Source organism: Betta splendens, chromosome 11 (genome assembly GCF_900634795.4).
Source record: "Betta splendens chromosome 11, fBetSpl5.4, whole genome shotgun sequence".
Classification (NCBI taxonomy): domain Eukaryota; kingdom Metazoa; phylum Chordata; class Actinopteri; order Anabantiformes; family Osphronemidae; genus Betta; species Betta splendens.
In genome coordinates, this window is record NC_040891.2 from 13,290,979 (window position 1) to 13,307,412 (window position 16,434).

General features: G+C 51.2%; 1 protein-coding gene across 4 annotated transcripts in view; it reads left to right on the plus strand.

Annotated features, from left to right (window-relative positions):
- The first annotated feature begins 1,937 nt into the window (after positions 1 to 1,937).
- hivep1 (HIVEP zinc finger 1) overlaps positions 1,938 to 16,434 on the plus strand; it is a 34,739-nt gene continuing 20,242 nt past the window's right edge. Inside the window, exons 1-2 of one of the 4 annotated variants that reach the window (XM_029166252.3) lie at positions 1,938 to 2,440; positions 4,409 to 4,543. In XM_029166252.3, coding sequence (XP_029022085.1) covers positions 4,504 to 4,543 — 40 coding nt within the window. In that variant the 5' untranslated portion in view covers positions 1,938 to 2,440; positions 4,409 to 4,503. Of the gene's footprint in view, positions 2,441 to 2,498; positions 2,802 to 3,336; positions 3,659 to 4,408; positions 4,544 to 16,434 lie in introns of those variants that run through there. The other 3 variants (XM_029166251.3, XM_029166253.3, XM_029166254.3) reach the window with 3 other exon arrangements.

Sequence of the window (16,434 nt, forward strand, 5' to 3'; positions counted from 1 at the left end):
CTGCACTGAGAAAAGCAACACGTCTCCGTCTGCGTGTGGGTGTAAAAGAAGCAGCGTCTCGCAGCGTCTGCTGCCGCTCCAAATGACGCTAATTGCCAAAAGCGCTAGTGAGAGAAAGGACTTAAATCGAGTTTACGTGCGTGGAGCCGGTGGCACGACGTGCTGCATCAGTCTGCAGATCTCTGGCTGCGAAAAGACAAACTGTTCCCGTTGCTGCTGATAAAAAAAAGAAAGTTCCACTATTCAAATGTACCATTTTAAGTTGTTGCAGTTGAAACAGGTGAGTCATAAAGCTGGCTGAGCCAGGAGCCCCACTCTGCAGTCGGCAGGATGCCTGTGATATGGAAGTGGGCGGCTGTCACACAATCACTTATTAATAGGCAGATTTGCTCACTGCAGCAAAGTTTCTCCTGCATGTTCCTCAGAGACCGATTCTGCAGCGACTGCAGCTTCTGGCTGGATGTTCAGTTTAGTTTTACCGTTGCCTCCTTGTATTTGAATGTAAATATGAACCTAAACTGAAACGGCCGTGTGCTCATGTGCTACTTCCTCTGTGAGACTTTCTCATGCACGTCGACGCCTTCCTCCGTTCTGCTGCCGCTCGGCCGATGCGTTTCTCCCTCAGCCGACCTGTTGCCAGGGGAAATCTATTACTTTTATTTCTACATTTATCTGAGCGCTGTTTCTGAGGATGGGGCAGAAAATAGCGTGACCTTTCTCCTTAGGTGATGTGTCATTGCTGCACCCGCTCACACGCAGGGTGGCCACGGTTTGAGCAGGGTAAAAATAACAACACCGTGACACCAGGCCAAGTCTGTGCAACCTGGCAACCGCTGCAACGACACCAAAATACCCCGAGCACAGAACTGAACACAGTCATATAACATAACACATAACGGACTTCCCACCATCTAACGCGCGTCTTATGTTTAATTCTTGAGTGGGCTGAGGGAACACGTTGCTTTATGGGGTGGCATGGTTTCACAGTCTTGTAATATGTTGCTCAAAGGAAAAAGCTCAAGTAAAGTTTCCCTCCATTGCTGCTACAGTCAACGACCCAAACAGCTCGATGAGATGAAGCTGATGGAAAGTGTGAGCTACAGTCGGGGAAACACAACTGAAAGAATAAAGTGTAACCCATTAGTGCTCATGCACTTTGACCTGTCTGGAAGGCAGTTGTACTTGTTCTCAGCTTAGTTCTCAGCTTTATTAAATCCAAAATTATTGTGCTGAATGTTAATTAAACTGCACAGAACAATAGTGATCATCCAGATTGTATGTGAAATGTGCAGATGAATATTTAGGAGGCGAAATACAAAAAAACAAATCTTGTAAACACAACTGTTTTCCTGCTTCCTGGTTTTGGTGCTTAATGATTTTTCAAACATTTTATGTGTCTGTTTGAAAAACAAAATTGACCCGAACTGAAGTCCTGAATGTGTACAGTACTACCAAAGTGCTAATTGTGTTTGAAGCTGGACAGTATGAATTGACAGAATAAATAATTAACAGATTAAACCCAAACCCAAGACTATGATTTATTACCCACGCCTGCTTTGTGTTTTAGATTACAACAGATAACTAGATCTGGTCAAAGGTCAAAGGTCTGAAAGCCATTTAAATTTATTATAAAACTTAAAAGGTCATGCAGAACCTGCGTCAGATTATTTACATTATATCTTTAATAATAAAAATTTGGACCATTTATTAATGAGTATGTGTTACAGGGAATTGGTTTATTGACGTGCATGAGTGTAAATAAAAATTGTCAATAAAGTTTTGAATGTGCATTTAAAAACGTCATTGGAACTCTGCAGGTCAGTCACGTGTTGATTACAATAACGCCGCTGTGTGCTGCGGCTCGCTTCACGTCATATGAGCGTTTGAAAAGCCTCGGTTCATCCAGCGTCTTATTTACAGTTACAGCGGAGTCCTCGGTGCAGAAAGGCCCACGGCTACGTCCCTGCTGCGGGTTCGAGCCTGGGAAAGCCCGGCTGGTAGCGGCGGAGGGCGACAACGTGACCTGACAACAAGGAACCTCCGGGAAAACCGTCAGTCCTAAACTATGTGCAGCAGAGAGGGTGGAAGGGGTCCCTCAGGGGCGTTTACGACGCACGACCCGAAACACGGCACCTCACGGGCGGACTACGGCCAGCTCTAAAGGCGCCTCAAGCGGACGACGGAGCACGTTAAGACACCGGAATCAAGACGAAGTTGAGACTTTCACTCCCGAGTCAAAAGGAGCACGCTTCGGTTCTGCTGTGGCGGCAGTTCGGCCGTCGGAAATCCCCCTCAGCGCGCGGAGGACACCCGGTGGCTGGGAGGCGGAGACGGGACCCCCGCTGACGTCAGAGGGCCTGTCTGTTTCCTGCAATAGAAAGTGAGCGAGAAGGTGAAGGCAGAAAACACAGCGCTGTCCCCCTCCTCCTCGCCCCAAAAGGTGCGTTACAGCCCTGACACTAGCTAAAACTGCACGTGTGAGTATGAACACGGCCACTTTCCGCGCGCTCGTCTTGTTTTCCGGCGCGTGCTTCGGCCCGGAGCGGCTTCTAGCGCCGCGCGTGTAGCTGCAGCCACAGAGTCGGACATGCTTCACGCGCCTCGTCCGCTTTTAGCCCGCCGTGAACTTTGAGGGCTCCTTTCGGCGACAGCGCGGCCGGCGGGACGCGGCGCGGCCGCTGCGCGTTTGGCGCAGCCCCCGCTGCCTTTGCGGAGGACACTTCTGCAGCGGAGCGGAGCTCCGAGGACGCAGCTTGGGCTCTCCGCCGCGCGCGGCTCTTTGTTGCCGCTTCCCTCTGCAGGTAAGACGCACGCGGACGCGGCCGCGGCCGCTGCCGCCCGCCGCGGCGGCGTGCTGCACCGGGGGCGCTCGCGCCGGGGCGGACGTGCGTGTGCGGACGCGCGAGGGTTCGGCCGCGGCGGGGTTCGGTCGGCCAAGGGGAAGTGTTCCGGGCGAGCGCCGTTGCAGAGACGGAGGGGTTTTCCCTGGCTCCTCCCTCACGCGCAGGGCGTTCACGTGTTGCAACAGGCACAGAATACGCTATTCCCACAGATTGTTTTTGCTGACTCCATCTCACGCGTTTAAATCTCATTTAGACACATATTGTGACTATTGTGCGTTTATTGCGTTTGCTCAGCGCGCATCCCCGTGAACCTGGGCTAAAAATCCCTATTATTTATTATTGACATTCATCAGTGTTATTAATTGTGTCACACTGCCGGGCACCGTCGGTGCGTGGCCGTGCACGCGCTGCTGCCGCGGCTCTGCCTTTACATAATCCCGCGGGTTGATCCTCAGGTGTGAGCGGAAATCAGCCGTCACCTGCGGGCGCGGGGCTGAGGACGCATCGTTACGGCGCAGAATCGGCGGCGTGTTATTTTTCTTCCATCCTCGCCTCAGCATCAGGGTGTTTCCTCAGATTTCCGCGCACGCACGCACGCACGCGCATGCATGCGAGCAGACGTGCTGGCAGACGCGCCGGAGGAGATGCGCACGCCCGTGTCTCGCGCCTCGTCGGCACCGTCGAGCGCGCGCTGAGCGGAACCGCACGTCTTTGGGAGAGCCAGGTGAGGAGCGCTTCGTGTTCTGCCCGGTGACTTCAAGCCGACCCGGATGCGCGCGTGCGTGTGCGCGTTTTGCGACCTGGCGCCGTCCACAGTGAGTCCGCCGTGAGATGATGTCATTGCTCTAGCGCCACATGTACCAACTGTATGGAGAAGGATCCTCATCCAGTTGTAGTGTTATGTAATATTGGTGAGGGGAAACAAAGGCTGCTTCCCAGCGCTGCTGTTTACTGCAACGCTCACTGCTCCAGCAGAGGTGTTATGGGGACGTGGAGATGATGCAAGGGCAGGAAAGCTCCTAATCATGATGAGCTGGATGTTTATTCAGGCTTTGGTGATGTGTGAGTCCGGTCACATGTGCAGCTCTGGGAGGGTTAACTTCTGCACCCGCTCGAAATCTGCACAAGAGCTGCATTAAGATCCGTGGGTTTGAGTGCATGGAGGTCCGGTCCGGTCCGGGTCGCCCGGTGCCGTTTTGACTTTGTGCATTGGCATCAGTCTCGCTCCGTCGTGTGTGTGTGTGTGTGTGTGTGTGTGTGTGTGTGTGAGATCAGAGTGGCAGATAGCAGCTGCTGCAGAGGTTCTACTGATACCGGGGCGCCGCGTTCGCACCTCCTCCCACCGGCGGCGCACGATAGCGCGGGCTGCACCGCACACAGCGCAGCAGAGCAGAGAGGGGATGCCCGGAATGAGCGGTCCGGCCAGAACACCTGTTTGAGGGGAGAACTCAATCAGCGGCTCTGTCCCGCGCTTCCAGACAGCTGCACCAGCATAGTGCCTCATTCAGGCTGCTCCCACCTCCATTTATGTGTGTGTGTGTGTGTGTGTGTGTGTTTTCTCCTAGATGTTCCAGGATCGTAGCCCTCGACTCGGCTCGTCTCCAGGTCCAGCGCAAGAAACCGCTTTCCCCAAGATGCATCTGTGAGCCGAGGCGCAAAGATGCCGCGCACCAAGCAGAACAACCCGAAAAACCTCAAAGGTGGGTCCGACTCTGAGGTTCCCCCGGCGAAGCCGTCCGGTCTGAGGAGGCACCAAATGTGTGGTTGGGCTTAAAATAGAGTCGTTATTTTCTTCAATGTCGCCGCTGAGCGACGTGAAGCAGCGCTTCCTGGGAGCGGGCGAATGTGAAGGTCCTGACCCGCTCTGATGAAACCCAAACGGTGCTGCAGCCTCTTGTTCCGCCTGGTTCAGATTAGGGCTGCGTTCGCCGTGTGTTGTGTTATGCAAAAACGCGGCCCGGTGGTTTCCAGCGCTCGCAGGCGATGATGATGATGATGATGATGATGATGATTGTGGCAGCAGCTGCTTCGCCTTTTGGTTGTGACCCAAACACGACCCGGCGTTAAGGTTCTGGACCCGACCCACTGCTCCGTCCCCACCCATGTCTGTAACAGGCCTCCGTGACTGGTTCCAGTCCAGGGAGGATGAGTTCAGCGAACAAACAAAGCCCACCTTTGTTTGTGGTTCCGTTTGGAGCTAAAGTCATGCAGCGGCGCCGGACGGACCGGGCCGGGCCCCGGCGCTGGCGTGAGGGATTCCGTGTTGTGCTGAGAACTGACAGATTTGCGTGTCAACAGACGTTGGTCGTTCACAGATCTCTGAATGTGCAGCGTTGCATGCTGGGTGTGAAAATGTGCATCACTGTCGCTGCCCAGCAGTCGATCCGCTCGCCACATTTCCTCATGTCTGCGAGTCCCTCTGTTTATTTATTGTGTAAACACTTCCTGTGCGCTGTGTTTTTTTTTTTTTTTACTGGGCCAAACAACGTTAATAATTAAGTTTCAGAGCAGTACATTACATCAGAGGACAGAAGCGGCAGCCAAGCGCTTCTATTTTTAATGGAGATCTTCTTGTTCCTCGTGGTGCAGGCAACAGACCTGCAGCCAATGAACACTGTTGGATTTTGTGTAATATGCTTTTTTTATTGAATGTGGACGGTGCTCAAATCTGGGCAAAAATCACTTTTAAAAGTTGTCTGGAGGTTTTGTGACTTGTTCTACGTCTCGGTGGCCGTTCTGGGTTCGGCCTGTGGTTGTTTAAGCAGACGTTACTGTGTTTGCGTTTTACTGTGTTCTCGTTTTAGCCGTTTGTTTTCTGCTTGTTAACATTTCTTGGTGTAAAGTAAACAGTCAGCCTGTGCAGTGGCTCTGGTCCAGGACCCGGTTCTGACCTCACCCCTTCCTTAATTGTCCAGAAAATGTGAGGACGCATCCTCTCCCTGTGTAAACTCTGTTGTCTGGGTGTTTATCTACTGCAGCCTATTTAAAAAGCAGAAGTTTGTTGGAGCTGTTGACTTGGACCCGACTCCGGTTCTGATGAAATCTCTCGGTACCTTCGCCTCTTTCATAACGCGTCGAGGCGTCCGTTTGGTTTCGTGTCCTGCCTTTTTGTTTTTTTAACCCCGTTCGTCACCTCTGCACCCAACCGTGCGCTAAACACGCTTCCTTTATCAGACAGGAAATGCTAATTGCACGCTATCACTTGCTTAAACTCTGCTGTGAACAGGGTGTTTTCCTGGAAACTCAAACCTCATCATCATCGCCTGATGATGCATCGTGCTCGAAGCGATGAGCCTCCGACGCTCAGTAACGCGGCTGTAATTAAGCTCGGCACGAATGCAGAGGTGGCGTTTAATTCCTGGGCCTGAGGTTCGTCTGGTGGAAACCTCGGGGGCTCTGCAGTGGTTTCACTGGTATCACTGGGAGGATTTTGCATTCAGGGCAGCGCTGGGCTGATGCTAGTTATTTGTGGGGGGGTTCAACACGAGCTGGATCCAGTCGGAGTGAGAAATAAGTGGGTTAAAGGAAGTGGATCCCCACTGGGATCAGTGTCCTTCAGTTCCACTAGTTTAAGTCCTAATAAACCCCAGTGTAACTCGAGGACCAGGCTCCTCCTCGTGTGACGCGTGATGCTATGACGCAGTTTGCCGGTAAGAGCTCAGGAAGCTAGGAACCCCGGCTCCCTCCTGGAGCTCTGTTTACGTTCCTTAAACAGCTGGTCTCCCCTTCAAACGGAACGCACGCGCTGACGTGCGACAGGCCGGAGAACGCGGCTTATTGGATATGTGGGGTTTAAACTGAACAGGAGCGAGTATCTATTTATAATATGGGAGTGATTTACAGCGAGGCGACCTGTGGTGTTCAGGTCATTTCAGCCGTTTTACCTCGGGGGCTTTTGATTTAATCAGATTAAAGGTCAGCGCTTTGTGTCAATTTCCAACCTTTCACATTTTGTTCCACATAAATCACACCTGCTGAATATTTTAAACGGCACCTGTTATTTCCAGAATATCACTGATGCCTGAGGTCAAAGTGGCTTAGAATGACATAATGATCTCACTTTTACCGTTTACAAACAAGTTGCCGCGTTCGTGCTGTGGAAACTCCTCCACAAACAGGTGAAGTTCCACCTGCTGAAAACAAACACGCGGACGTTTGTGAGGAGTCTGTCACACTGACGTTCCAGCGCCTGTCAGACAGATCCTTCCTCTTTCAGGCGATCGTTTCCCTCCGACACACATCAGCCCATGTGCACGGATACCTGGTAATTCAGGGACAAAAGCACTGAAACGCAGCAGCTGCTCACGACACGGGAGAGAGAGTTCATGCTTTAATGTGCTGAAACACCAGGGATTCATATCGGCCACGTTCCCAAAGTGAGGAAGGAGCAGTTTAAAGCCGTCCTGCCTGTTGTTGTTGTTGTTGTTGTTGCCGTCGTCATCCTCCTCTCTCCCTCCCTCACACTCATCTCACCCGGTCACATTTAATTGTAATTGTAATAATTACAACTTAGGCTAAACTGAAGTATGTGGTATTTGTGGGTTTAGGTGTGTAAGTTCCTTGTAAAGTGCCTTGAGAAAACCTTGTTGTGATTTGACGCTATTCAAATAAAATTGAATTGAAAAGCATAGTGTGTTAAAAATAATAGTGTAGTAGAGGTTGTGTAGACACACTGCTTGGCTTGATTAAGTTAATTCAGCCTCTCTACGTTACTGTTCCCCTTCAAGGTCTTGGACACAGTCAGCCATTGTTTGTCCTGGTTGTTTCTGCCGTTCACGCGCCTCCTCCTCCTCAGACGCAGGAGTCGTGATGGGGACGCGTGGCCTAGTTAGTGGCAGTGGAAAAAGAATGTGAGCTGGGGTTAAAACCCACAGCTTCACGAATGACTGCTGTTTATTAACCTTTCAGGCCAAGCGCTCGGAGCCGCCTTCACCCCCCCCTCGCAGACGATGCGTTCACTGGCCTCGCGGCGGTCGCCTTCGGTCTGTGCCCCTGAAAGTGCCCAGACTTGTTAGCAGCGCCAGTGTTTATGGGCCGACTCCACATTCCTCCTGTCTTATTAAAGGCCGCTCGCTCCGCAGCCCCACAGGTCCGGTCCCCTGCCTCGGCCGGGATCCCGCTGCCTGATGAATGGTGGACAACTGCAGTGAAACCAGGTCCGTTTAACACGGTGGAACATGTTTAGGCTGTAAAGCTGATGCAGGGAGACGGTGCTTCTCACGCGTAGACGTAGATTCTGTAGAAGCGTCATGTGCACAGACTATGGATTTATTCTAGATGCTGACTTGTTTTCACTGTTTGCTGTTAATGATCGACGTTTGACCTCGGCGCTGACCCGGTTATGGTCACTCTGGAGACCGGACCCGCTTTCTCAGGTAATCTGGTTTTAAAGTTGCACGTGAAACCACAGACTGATTTTAAATTGAGATTTGACTTGTGAGAGGAAACTAACAGGCCGTCCCAGTGACGTACGGCACACTGGAAAAACAATTCTTGGCACCTGATACCAGACTTGTCAGAGAAGACAACAAAGTGTTTTGTTAACGTTTGAAGAACCCTCAGGTCTAAGTTCACAAAGCGTCCGTGGCTTCCTGGCAACCGCTGCCATGGAAAACAGCCCCCGGGGGCAAAACTACACACGTCCCACAAACACAGATAATCAGCTGTTCAAACTTCAGCGTCTGGATAGTTTGTACGTGAAGAGTTCGACTCTCTTCCTGTTTAAAAGCTGGAGCGGTGCAGAGTAAGGGTTAACTTCCTGGCATCGGTGACTGGATTTTTACATGTTGTGTCATGCTCAGGCAGCCAAACCAGTGTTTCCGTACAGTCCCTTCAAATTACAGTGTGTGTGAAAGCAGGGAGATTCACACAAAGGGAACCTCTCTCCCCGAGGCACCAGTGAAGCGGGTTTTAGCAACAGTAACTACAACAGACGGGCCGAAACCAGTTGAGGGATGCCTGCGTAACTCGCTGGTAACCTCAGAGCAGCTTTCACTTTGACAGCTGGGACAGGGCGGGACCGGGCAGCAGAATGGTTATGGCTCCACTTTGTGTGAATGAAATGCAATACAGTGTGAAAAATGACGTGTGGTTTTGCTGTTGTGAGCAGCGGGTTCGGATCTGCTGCTTTGCTCCGTGTGTGTGTGATCCGTGCTCGGGATCCGCCCTCGGGGGGAACCGCATCAGGCCGGGATCCTCCCAACACCTGCTGACATCTGGTTCTCAGGAAACCAATTTGTCACTGAGCTAATTTGTGAGAATTTCATTTGGAAGCTTCTAAAGTAATTGTTGTTTTGTTGCCGTTTTTCCATTTTTGTGCCAACAACTCGCTTGTTCACTGTAAGTGAATCGAGGAATATTTTAATTGAGTTTAGATTTGGTGTTTTAGCATTTTCTATTTACATTAATTAATGAGGCCTCTGTTTCACTCCCTCCTGCTCTTTTTAGATTATGATAAACAGTAGCAGTAAATGTCCACTTTAAAGAAAGCAGAAGTTGGTAAATGACCAATGGTTTGGGCCCTGCTAGTTGTGTGGTTGTGTCTTGTGCTGTTTTAATCCCACTTCAGCTTTTTTTTCCTCCGACCTCACCTTAAACTACGTGCTGCGCACACACTCTCGGTTTGAATGTGTGTCAGCTCCTGCCTCCTTATCAGGCGCTGGTGACTAATACCCAGCTCACACCGCTAACGCGTCTGTGTTTGCGTGTTCCCTCCTCCATCGACCGCGCACCTTCTCGTCTGAGCTGCGAGCGTCGCTCTGTGGAGGCAGCCGTGCATTTACTCCTTCATTAACAGCCTGCCAAGGCCTCTGGTGCCGTCCGTCGCTGCCCAGACGCCCGGGCACGTGTGTGCGTTTGTGACTCAGACGAGGACTGAAGACCTGGGTGTTTACGGCCTTGTGTGAGTCCTGGGCTTCGTTTGGGCCGGTACCGAGGGCTTCTGTGCAGCCCGGCCCGTTTGTACGCTGTCGGCCGACATAATTGGCGCTAACGAACGGCGACCTCCTCGCACACCGGACCTCTCGCCTCCACAGGTGAGCCTCTGCGGAGCCACTTCCTGGAAACTTGGTTGAGCAACATTGATGTTGGCAAGTCGGAAAGGTGAGCGTTGGCGTCGGAGCAGGAAAGATTTGGGGGGGGGCTCTGCTCACGTCAGCACAGGGACCCAGAATAGTGCAGGAAATTTTCCCTGCAGTGGAGAAGCTGGATGTCACATCGTCATGACACAGTGAGTGGGTGGAGCGCTCGCTCCTGCCGAGGATGTATGTCATGTGCAGAGAAGTGCCCCGACAAACTGCGCGCTCCCAGGGGTCCGTTTTATCGTCGCGGGGAAAATGTGATGCGGGTAAAGCTGCCGGAGGTTTAAAAATATAATGAACGAAGCTTTGGAAAAGCTGCTCAAATTAAAAAAAGTGTGTGTGTGTGTGTATATGTGTATATAACTGGCATCGCTTAATGGTTTACACAAGCAAAGCCCAATGTGGGGGTTGCCAGGGAAACAGAGCAGCATGAGTCTTGGTCTGCAGGTGCTGGTTCTTGTGTCCTACTGCTGGAACCTCCTACGGATGGAGGGAAGGGAGAGAGAGGGGGGGAGAAGACGAAGGGAAAACAAGAGGGGAATGTTTGACTGTGTAGTAAATGGGGGCGGACTGCAGGATGTTTACCTGGTTACGCTAATGAGACTGCAGGAGCATTTGTTGGTGCGCGGCTCTGGGATGGTATTGGGTTTGACAGGAGTGGATTTAATAAGCTGCTGTCCTGAGTGAGGCCTGGGTTCACGCATGCTCCACCCTGCAGAGCTGCACAGACTGAGGCAGCGCTGACGCAGTGCAGCCACGCGTTTAACGCTTAGAGCTGAGCTTCCGATGAAGACGACTGTTAAGTTGTCTGAGTTCAAAATAATAAAAGATGGCGCACGGCATCGTCCTGTCAGATATAAAGTTAAAACAGGAATAAACCTAACAAAGTTGTCCCGTGTCACAGCTTCTTATACAGATTCCTTCATGATGAGGTTTTTAGGAATAAAATCCTCTTTTCTCTTGCTGCTCTTTCACTCTGTCAACCAACTTTCCTAAAGCGGAAAAATAAAACTCCCATTTCCATCCACATGTTTCTGTGAAAGAGGGTTCCTCGATTATTTTCCACCAAACCGCGACGGAAGAAAACAGCTGTGACGTGTCCTAGTGATGGAAATGTGGGATCCGTGTCGGGTCTCCTTTTTCCAGAATCCTTTTTCTGACTATGTTTTGTTCCGTTTTTCCCGTATTGAAGGACTCGAGTGCAGGTTTCTCGGCGCGTGGCGGCGTGACAGCTTCAAGCGGCTGCACAGCCTTTGTGTGGATGGATGTCAGTTTAGATCTGGCGGGAAAACACCACGCTCCCCTCACTGTGTGTGTGTGTGTGTGTGTGTGTGTGTGTGTGTGTGTGTGTGTGTTTATGAAACTATGTCTCGATGTCTTGTGTTGCTTTTAATGGGAGCAGTTTGTCGCCGCGATGTAATAACTCAGGACATCATTAATTCAGCAGCCGTGTCACAGAGTGCATTAAAGTTTCACCTCAGCCTTGAGGAGACCTTGAGTGGAAGCGGCGGTGCCAGATGTTGGTGGAGCTGAGTTCTGGTGGGCGGAGGGACGGGTGAGAGGCCTTAAGGTCAGGCCGTGGGCTGTGTTTATCAACACTGACACTCGCTGCTTCGCGGCTGCGTGGGACGACTGTGGCACCGTGGCCGCCCGCCGGCCAATCGCAGCGCAGCTGTGTGCGAGTCGGTTTCGGAGGATGACTAACGGCCGGGCCCCATGGGAACGGAGGCTGCCGACACAGAGCCCAGCGCTCGTAGAACCCTGTCAGGCGCCTTCTCAAAAGCCTCCACACAGCAGGAGGCCGCGTCAGGACCCACAGGCAGAGGATCAGAGCCACGCCTTCGTGGCGTGAATGAATGAGGCTGCTGATCAAGTGTTTAGCGACGGTCTTAGTAAATGCTAACTCTTCCCTCTGCTTCTACTCTTTATGCTAAGCTAAGCTAACACTGCCGCTTACAAGTGGGTGAGTTTGTATCAAAAAATACTCAAGTAGTAAGTGAAGTAAATGTACCTCAAACTCCCTCACTTTTCACATTCTTGCCCAAACATTTCTCCTTGAAATCAAACCCAAACTGGGAAGTGGATACTGGCCTCAGTGTTGCTAAGTGCTGGTTCTGTGGGGAAACGTTTCCAGGACCCGCCTCGTATCAGTGTTCATTCATAAACTCTACTCATTGTTTTTCTCGCTTGTGTGGGACGTTTACCTTCAGCAGGAAATATGTTGTTTCATTTGTGCGTTTGTAGCTTTTGACTAAGCAAAGAGGCGGAAGGGGGAGAGTGGGAGGAAGCCAGGCCTGAAGTCTGTCGGTATCAGGAGTGGGAGTGGACGAGGGAGGGAGGGGAGTCTGCTGTCGACTGTCTGCGCAGCCAGTGGATACTGGAATAAAACCGGCGTGAGTCATGACAGGGTGAGGTATGAGTGAGGTCGGCTCAGTAAACTCAGGACGGGAGAGAGGTCAGGAGGTCAAACCAGTCGCTTGAGGTCAGAACGTGACACACACAAAACACTGGTAATGTTTCATGTTCAGACAAAGCAGTCGTCCATCAGATTTAACCATTAGGGAATTCTGATCCCATTAAAATGTCAAAGTGAGAGAAAAGCATCAACATCTCATGATGAATGAAACCTACTTATTTTTATTACAGTGCTAATAGAATTACTGAGTGCATGAAGGCAAACTCGCACTCTGCTTCCTCCACTGGGTTCAGTCGGTCACATCGAGCTCTCATCATGTGATTCTGTGGCGCCGGCACATTTGACCGTAGAAACAACTTCTTCTGTTCCCTTTCTTTTTTTTTTTTTTTTTTTTTGAGCTGCTCACTCGTGCAGCAGAGCGTCGCGTCTGCGGGTGTCGACAAGATAAATGGAACAGAAAAAGAGTCGATAAAGAAGAGGAGAGGTGAAGAGGAAAATGAAAAGGGCCAAAGCAGCTTAGGAGGAGGAGGAGGGCGAGGAGGAAGAGGAGCCAGAGTCAAGATGTGAGGGAGCGATGGGGACGAATGTCCGCACAGTTAACAGGAGGCTGTGAAAACATGTGGTGGAGGAGGAGGAGGAGGAGGAGGAGGAGGAGGAGGAAGGGGCGCCTGCCTGCTGCCAACGCTTCCCCCTCTTGCGTAACAGCCGTCTCTTCCTTTAGCCGCTGTTGCCATGGGGAGAGATGCTGGAGGGGGGGGGCTCTGACATTCCTCCGGGTGGCAGCGTCTCCAGGGAATTCTGGGCTGTGACGTTCCCAGCGTCCACAGAGAGAAAATGGGTAGTGGGTTATTTTTAGAGCTCGCGTCACGCGTGATCTCAGTGGAGCGCTCGCAGAAGAAGTAAAGACGCCGCCGCTGTGTGAAAAGTGTGCGACAGGCAGAAGTTGTTTGTGGGAACTCGCAGGCTGTCGACGTGTGACTCAGTCTCTGGTTCAGGTGTGCCTTGTAAAATAAAATCCAGGCTCTGTGTGTGTGTGTGTGTGTGTGTGTGTGTGTGTGTGTGTGTGTGTGTGTGTGTGTGTGTGTGTGTGTGTGTGTGTGTGTGTGTGTGTGTGTGTGTGTGTGTGTGTGTGTGTGTGTGTGTGTGTGTGTGTGTGTGTGTGTGTGTGTGTGTGTGTGTGTGTGTGAGAGAGTGTGAGTGTGTGTGTGCGCGCGCGTGCGTGTACCTCAGACAGGAACAACCGCCTCAGAGACAGTGAGTGATGGAGAAAACATGCGTCCTCATCTGCTGAGCTCTCATTGTAGTCATTATTTTCATAAGCTGAGAAGATGCGCCTGTTGGTTTGTCGCTCACCTGAGGTGTTTCCAGGTCAGAGTAGTTCATGTGAAGGGGGATTCTCAATGGCTCGAACCTCTGATGTGACGTTTGCACCACAAGCGTCGTCAGCGTGAAGTTTCACATGAAACCGGCTGTTTGTGTCTGTACCCGGCGTGTGGTCAGCGCTGTAGAGGCCAGTCAAATCTGGCAACCCGCCTCATGCTTTTATAGAATGCTTAAACGGGTGGAACATCAGGCTCTGGAGCCAGAAGGAACTCTGTGCTAACGTTAGCTCGGTGATAGCGATTCTCCTCAGACTCGTTGCTGCAGCTCATTTCTTTTTACACTTCGGGTGAAGTGAGGTGAACCCTGCGATTAAGCTGTAAATGCTTCGTCAGACATAAATATTTCGCCATGTGTTCATGTGGCCACCTTCCAGCTGTCTGCTCCCTGTGTTCGGGTCCACGTTAACCCCGTCCGCCCCTCGTCTTCCTCTCTCTCTCTCTCTGTGAGGCTTCTCTCAGCGCCTTCGTTAGTCTCGTTGTGCGTCGGCTGCTGCCCTACACAGATAGGATCAATGCACAGGACGGATAGATAGATATTTATAGCCTCAGCAGGGGCGTGGGAAGTTGTGTGCCACAAGTAGGTTAGCAGCTAATCCGACCTGTGTGTGTGTGTGTGTGTGTGTGTGTGGAGGAATTAGTGCTGTTTTTAGAGCCTCCATCCTGCTATTTGGAAAACACAGCGCTGTGCTGCTCGGCTGGGGGAAGTCGGCGCTCCGGCAGTCAGGCAGGGCTTTCCCTGATTTAGAGCAGGGATTAAAAAAACAGGACGAGGAAGGAGGAGAAGAGAGGAGGAGGAGGAGGAGGAGTGAGCAGCGTGCTTGCTACACAGGCAGCAGAGGAACCCGTGAAGTGAAAGCAGAGAGCGGCTGTGTTGGAGTCAGAGACGGCAGCCAGACGCTCGCTTCCCGGCGGCGCTGCCATTTTTCACTTTTTCGGGGCGGAGGAATGTCAGCGGTTTGTGGCTGGGAGAGGTCGGGAATGTCAGGTGTTTCCCCGCAAGTGCCGTGAACCTAGGAGGGGGACGAGCAGCAGCTGCTCTGAGTCCCGTCCTGTAACAGGTACTGTGCAGCGCTGCCACTGCTCCTCTGTCTGCGTCTTCCTGCTTCATCACGTCGTTTCTTCATTTTGGTAAAGTTTAGTCTTGTTTTAATGCAATCAGCCTTTTATCGTCATTATCAGCTGCTTTGTTTGGTGAAAATGTCACAGCGGGTGTTCATTTCACCAGGTGCTTCACGTACACGCTGTAAACAGAGAAGCATCAAGTGTGTAAAATTAGAATTGATTATAAAATAGATGCAGTTTATTATAAGTTTGCAAATTCTGCCTTAGTGAAGGTTGTCTCAGCTCAACGTGAGAAGAAGCTGAACGTCACGGGGTTCATCCTTAAAACCGCGTTGATGGGTGAACGTCACCCACCTGCGGCGCAAACGCAGCCGTTACGCAACAGTTCAGGTCAGAGGCAGAGGCGATGAAGCACCGGGCTCCGTCTCCCCCTCCGGTGCTTCATGAGCAGAGAGCTGCTGTGGGCGCTGCTGCATCACCTGCAGCCGTGCTCCCGCTCAGGAGGAGGTGGAGGCATCGAAACACAAATGAACAACAAGGATCGTGCTAAGTCTGAATCCAGTGAGTTCATGAGTCCAGCGACGCTTCAGGATGTGTTCACACTTCCAGCGACTGCTGAGTTTCCATTGAGCTTTACGTCACGTCCTCTTGTGCAGATTTCAGTGGACCGAGCTCCTTTTTAAATGGAAACATGGTCGTTTGTGCGTTGGAGCTGCAGTGATTATTAGATTAGACGACCTGAACCTGCTCCTCTGCACTGGGCTGAGAACAGGACCAACAGAGGAGCATCATTAGCTGCTGTCAGAAATTTTAATGAGCAGTAAAAAAAAGTTTTCAGAAACCTCTAATGACATTCAGCTTCTCTCTGTTCAACATAAACCTTAGATCCACAATCAAATCTGGAGCTGTTTTAGTCATTGAAACAAAATGTTAATAATTTATTGGTCCCAGCTTCCTTAATATCAGACTTGGCTGTTTTTGTTTGTGGTATAAGTAAGTGGATAAGGACTGTTGGTGTTTGATGAACAAAAGAAGGATATTTATGATTGATTGAACGTGTTGGTCACATCTCAGTGTTTTCAGTGTTTTCTTGGATAAACAACTTATTAATAATGAAAATCTGTAGCTTTTAATCTCTTTATTGGTGGTGTGTTTTTTTAAGCTCGGGAGCAGTTTGGTTTCATAAGACACCAAAATGGAGGAGAGAGGAGTGGGCAGGAAAGGGATGGGGAGGGAGAAAATGGGGGAGTAAGAGATGGTGGTGATGATGGAAGGAGGAAGAGAAGAGGAAAACAAGGTGGGGAAACGGAGGCTAGAAAATGAAAGGAGGGGGAGGATGAAGAGAGGGAACGCCGTGTTTCTGTGGTTATGCAACGTTACCTCCTGCCTGCGCTGATGGCAGAGGAGCACAGAGTAACAGCTGTGGATGGCATGAAGGTGGGCGGCGGCCATGACACCACAGAGGAAGAAGAGGGCGCAGGAAGCTCCACATGCAGCCTGCACCGATCCAGTGCGTGATCTGCCGTCGCGTCCCTCCATGTTTACATGCGGCACCAGCCGCGTGCATGTGAGGGTGTGTATGTGCTAAATGAGCTGTAGAAGCAGATGGTCGTCTGGGAAAAAACAGACCCCAAGAAGGCAGAGAGAGCGGA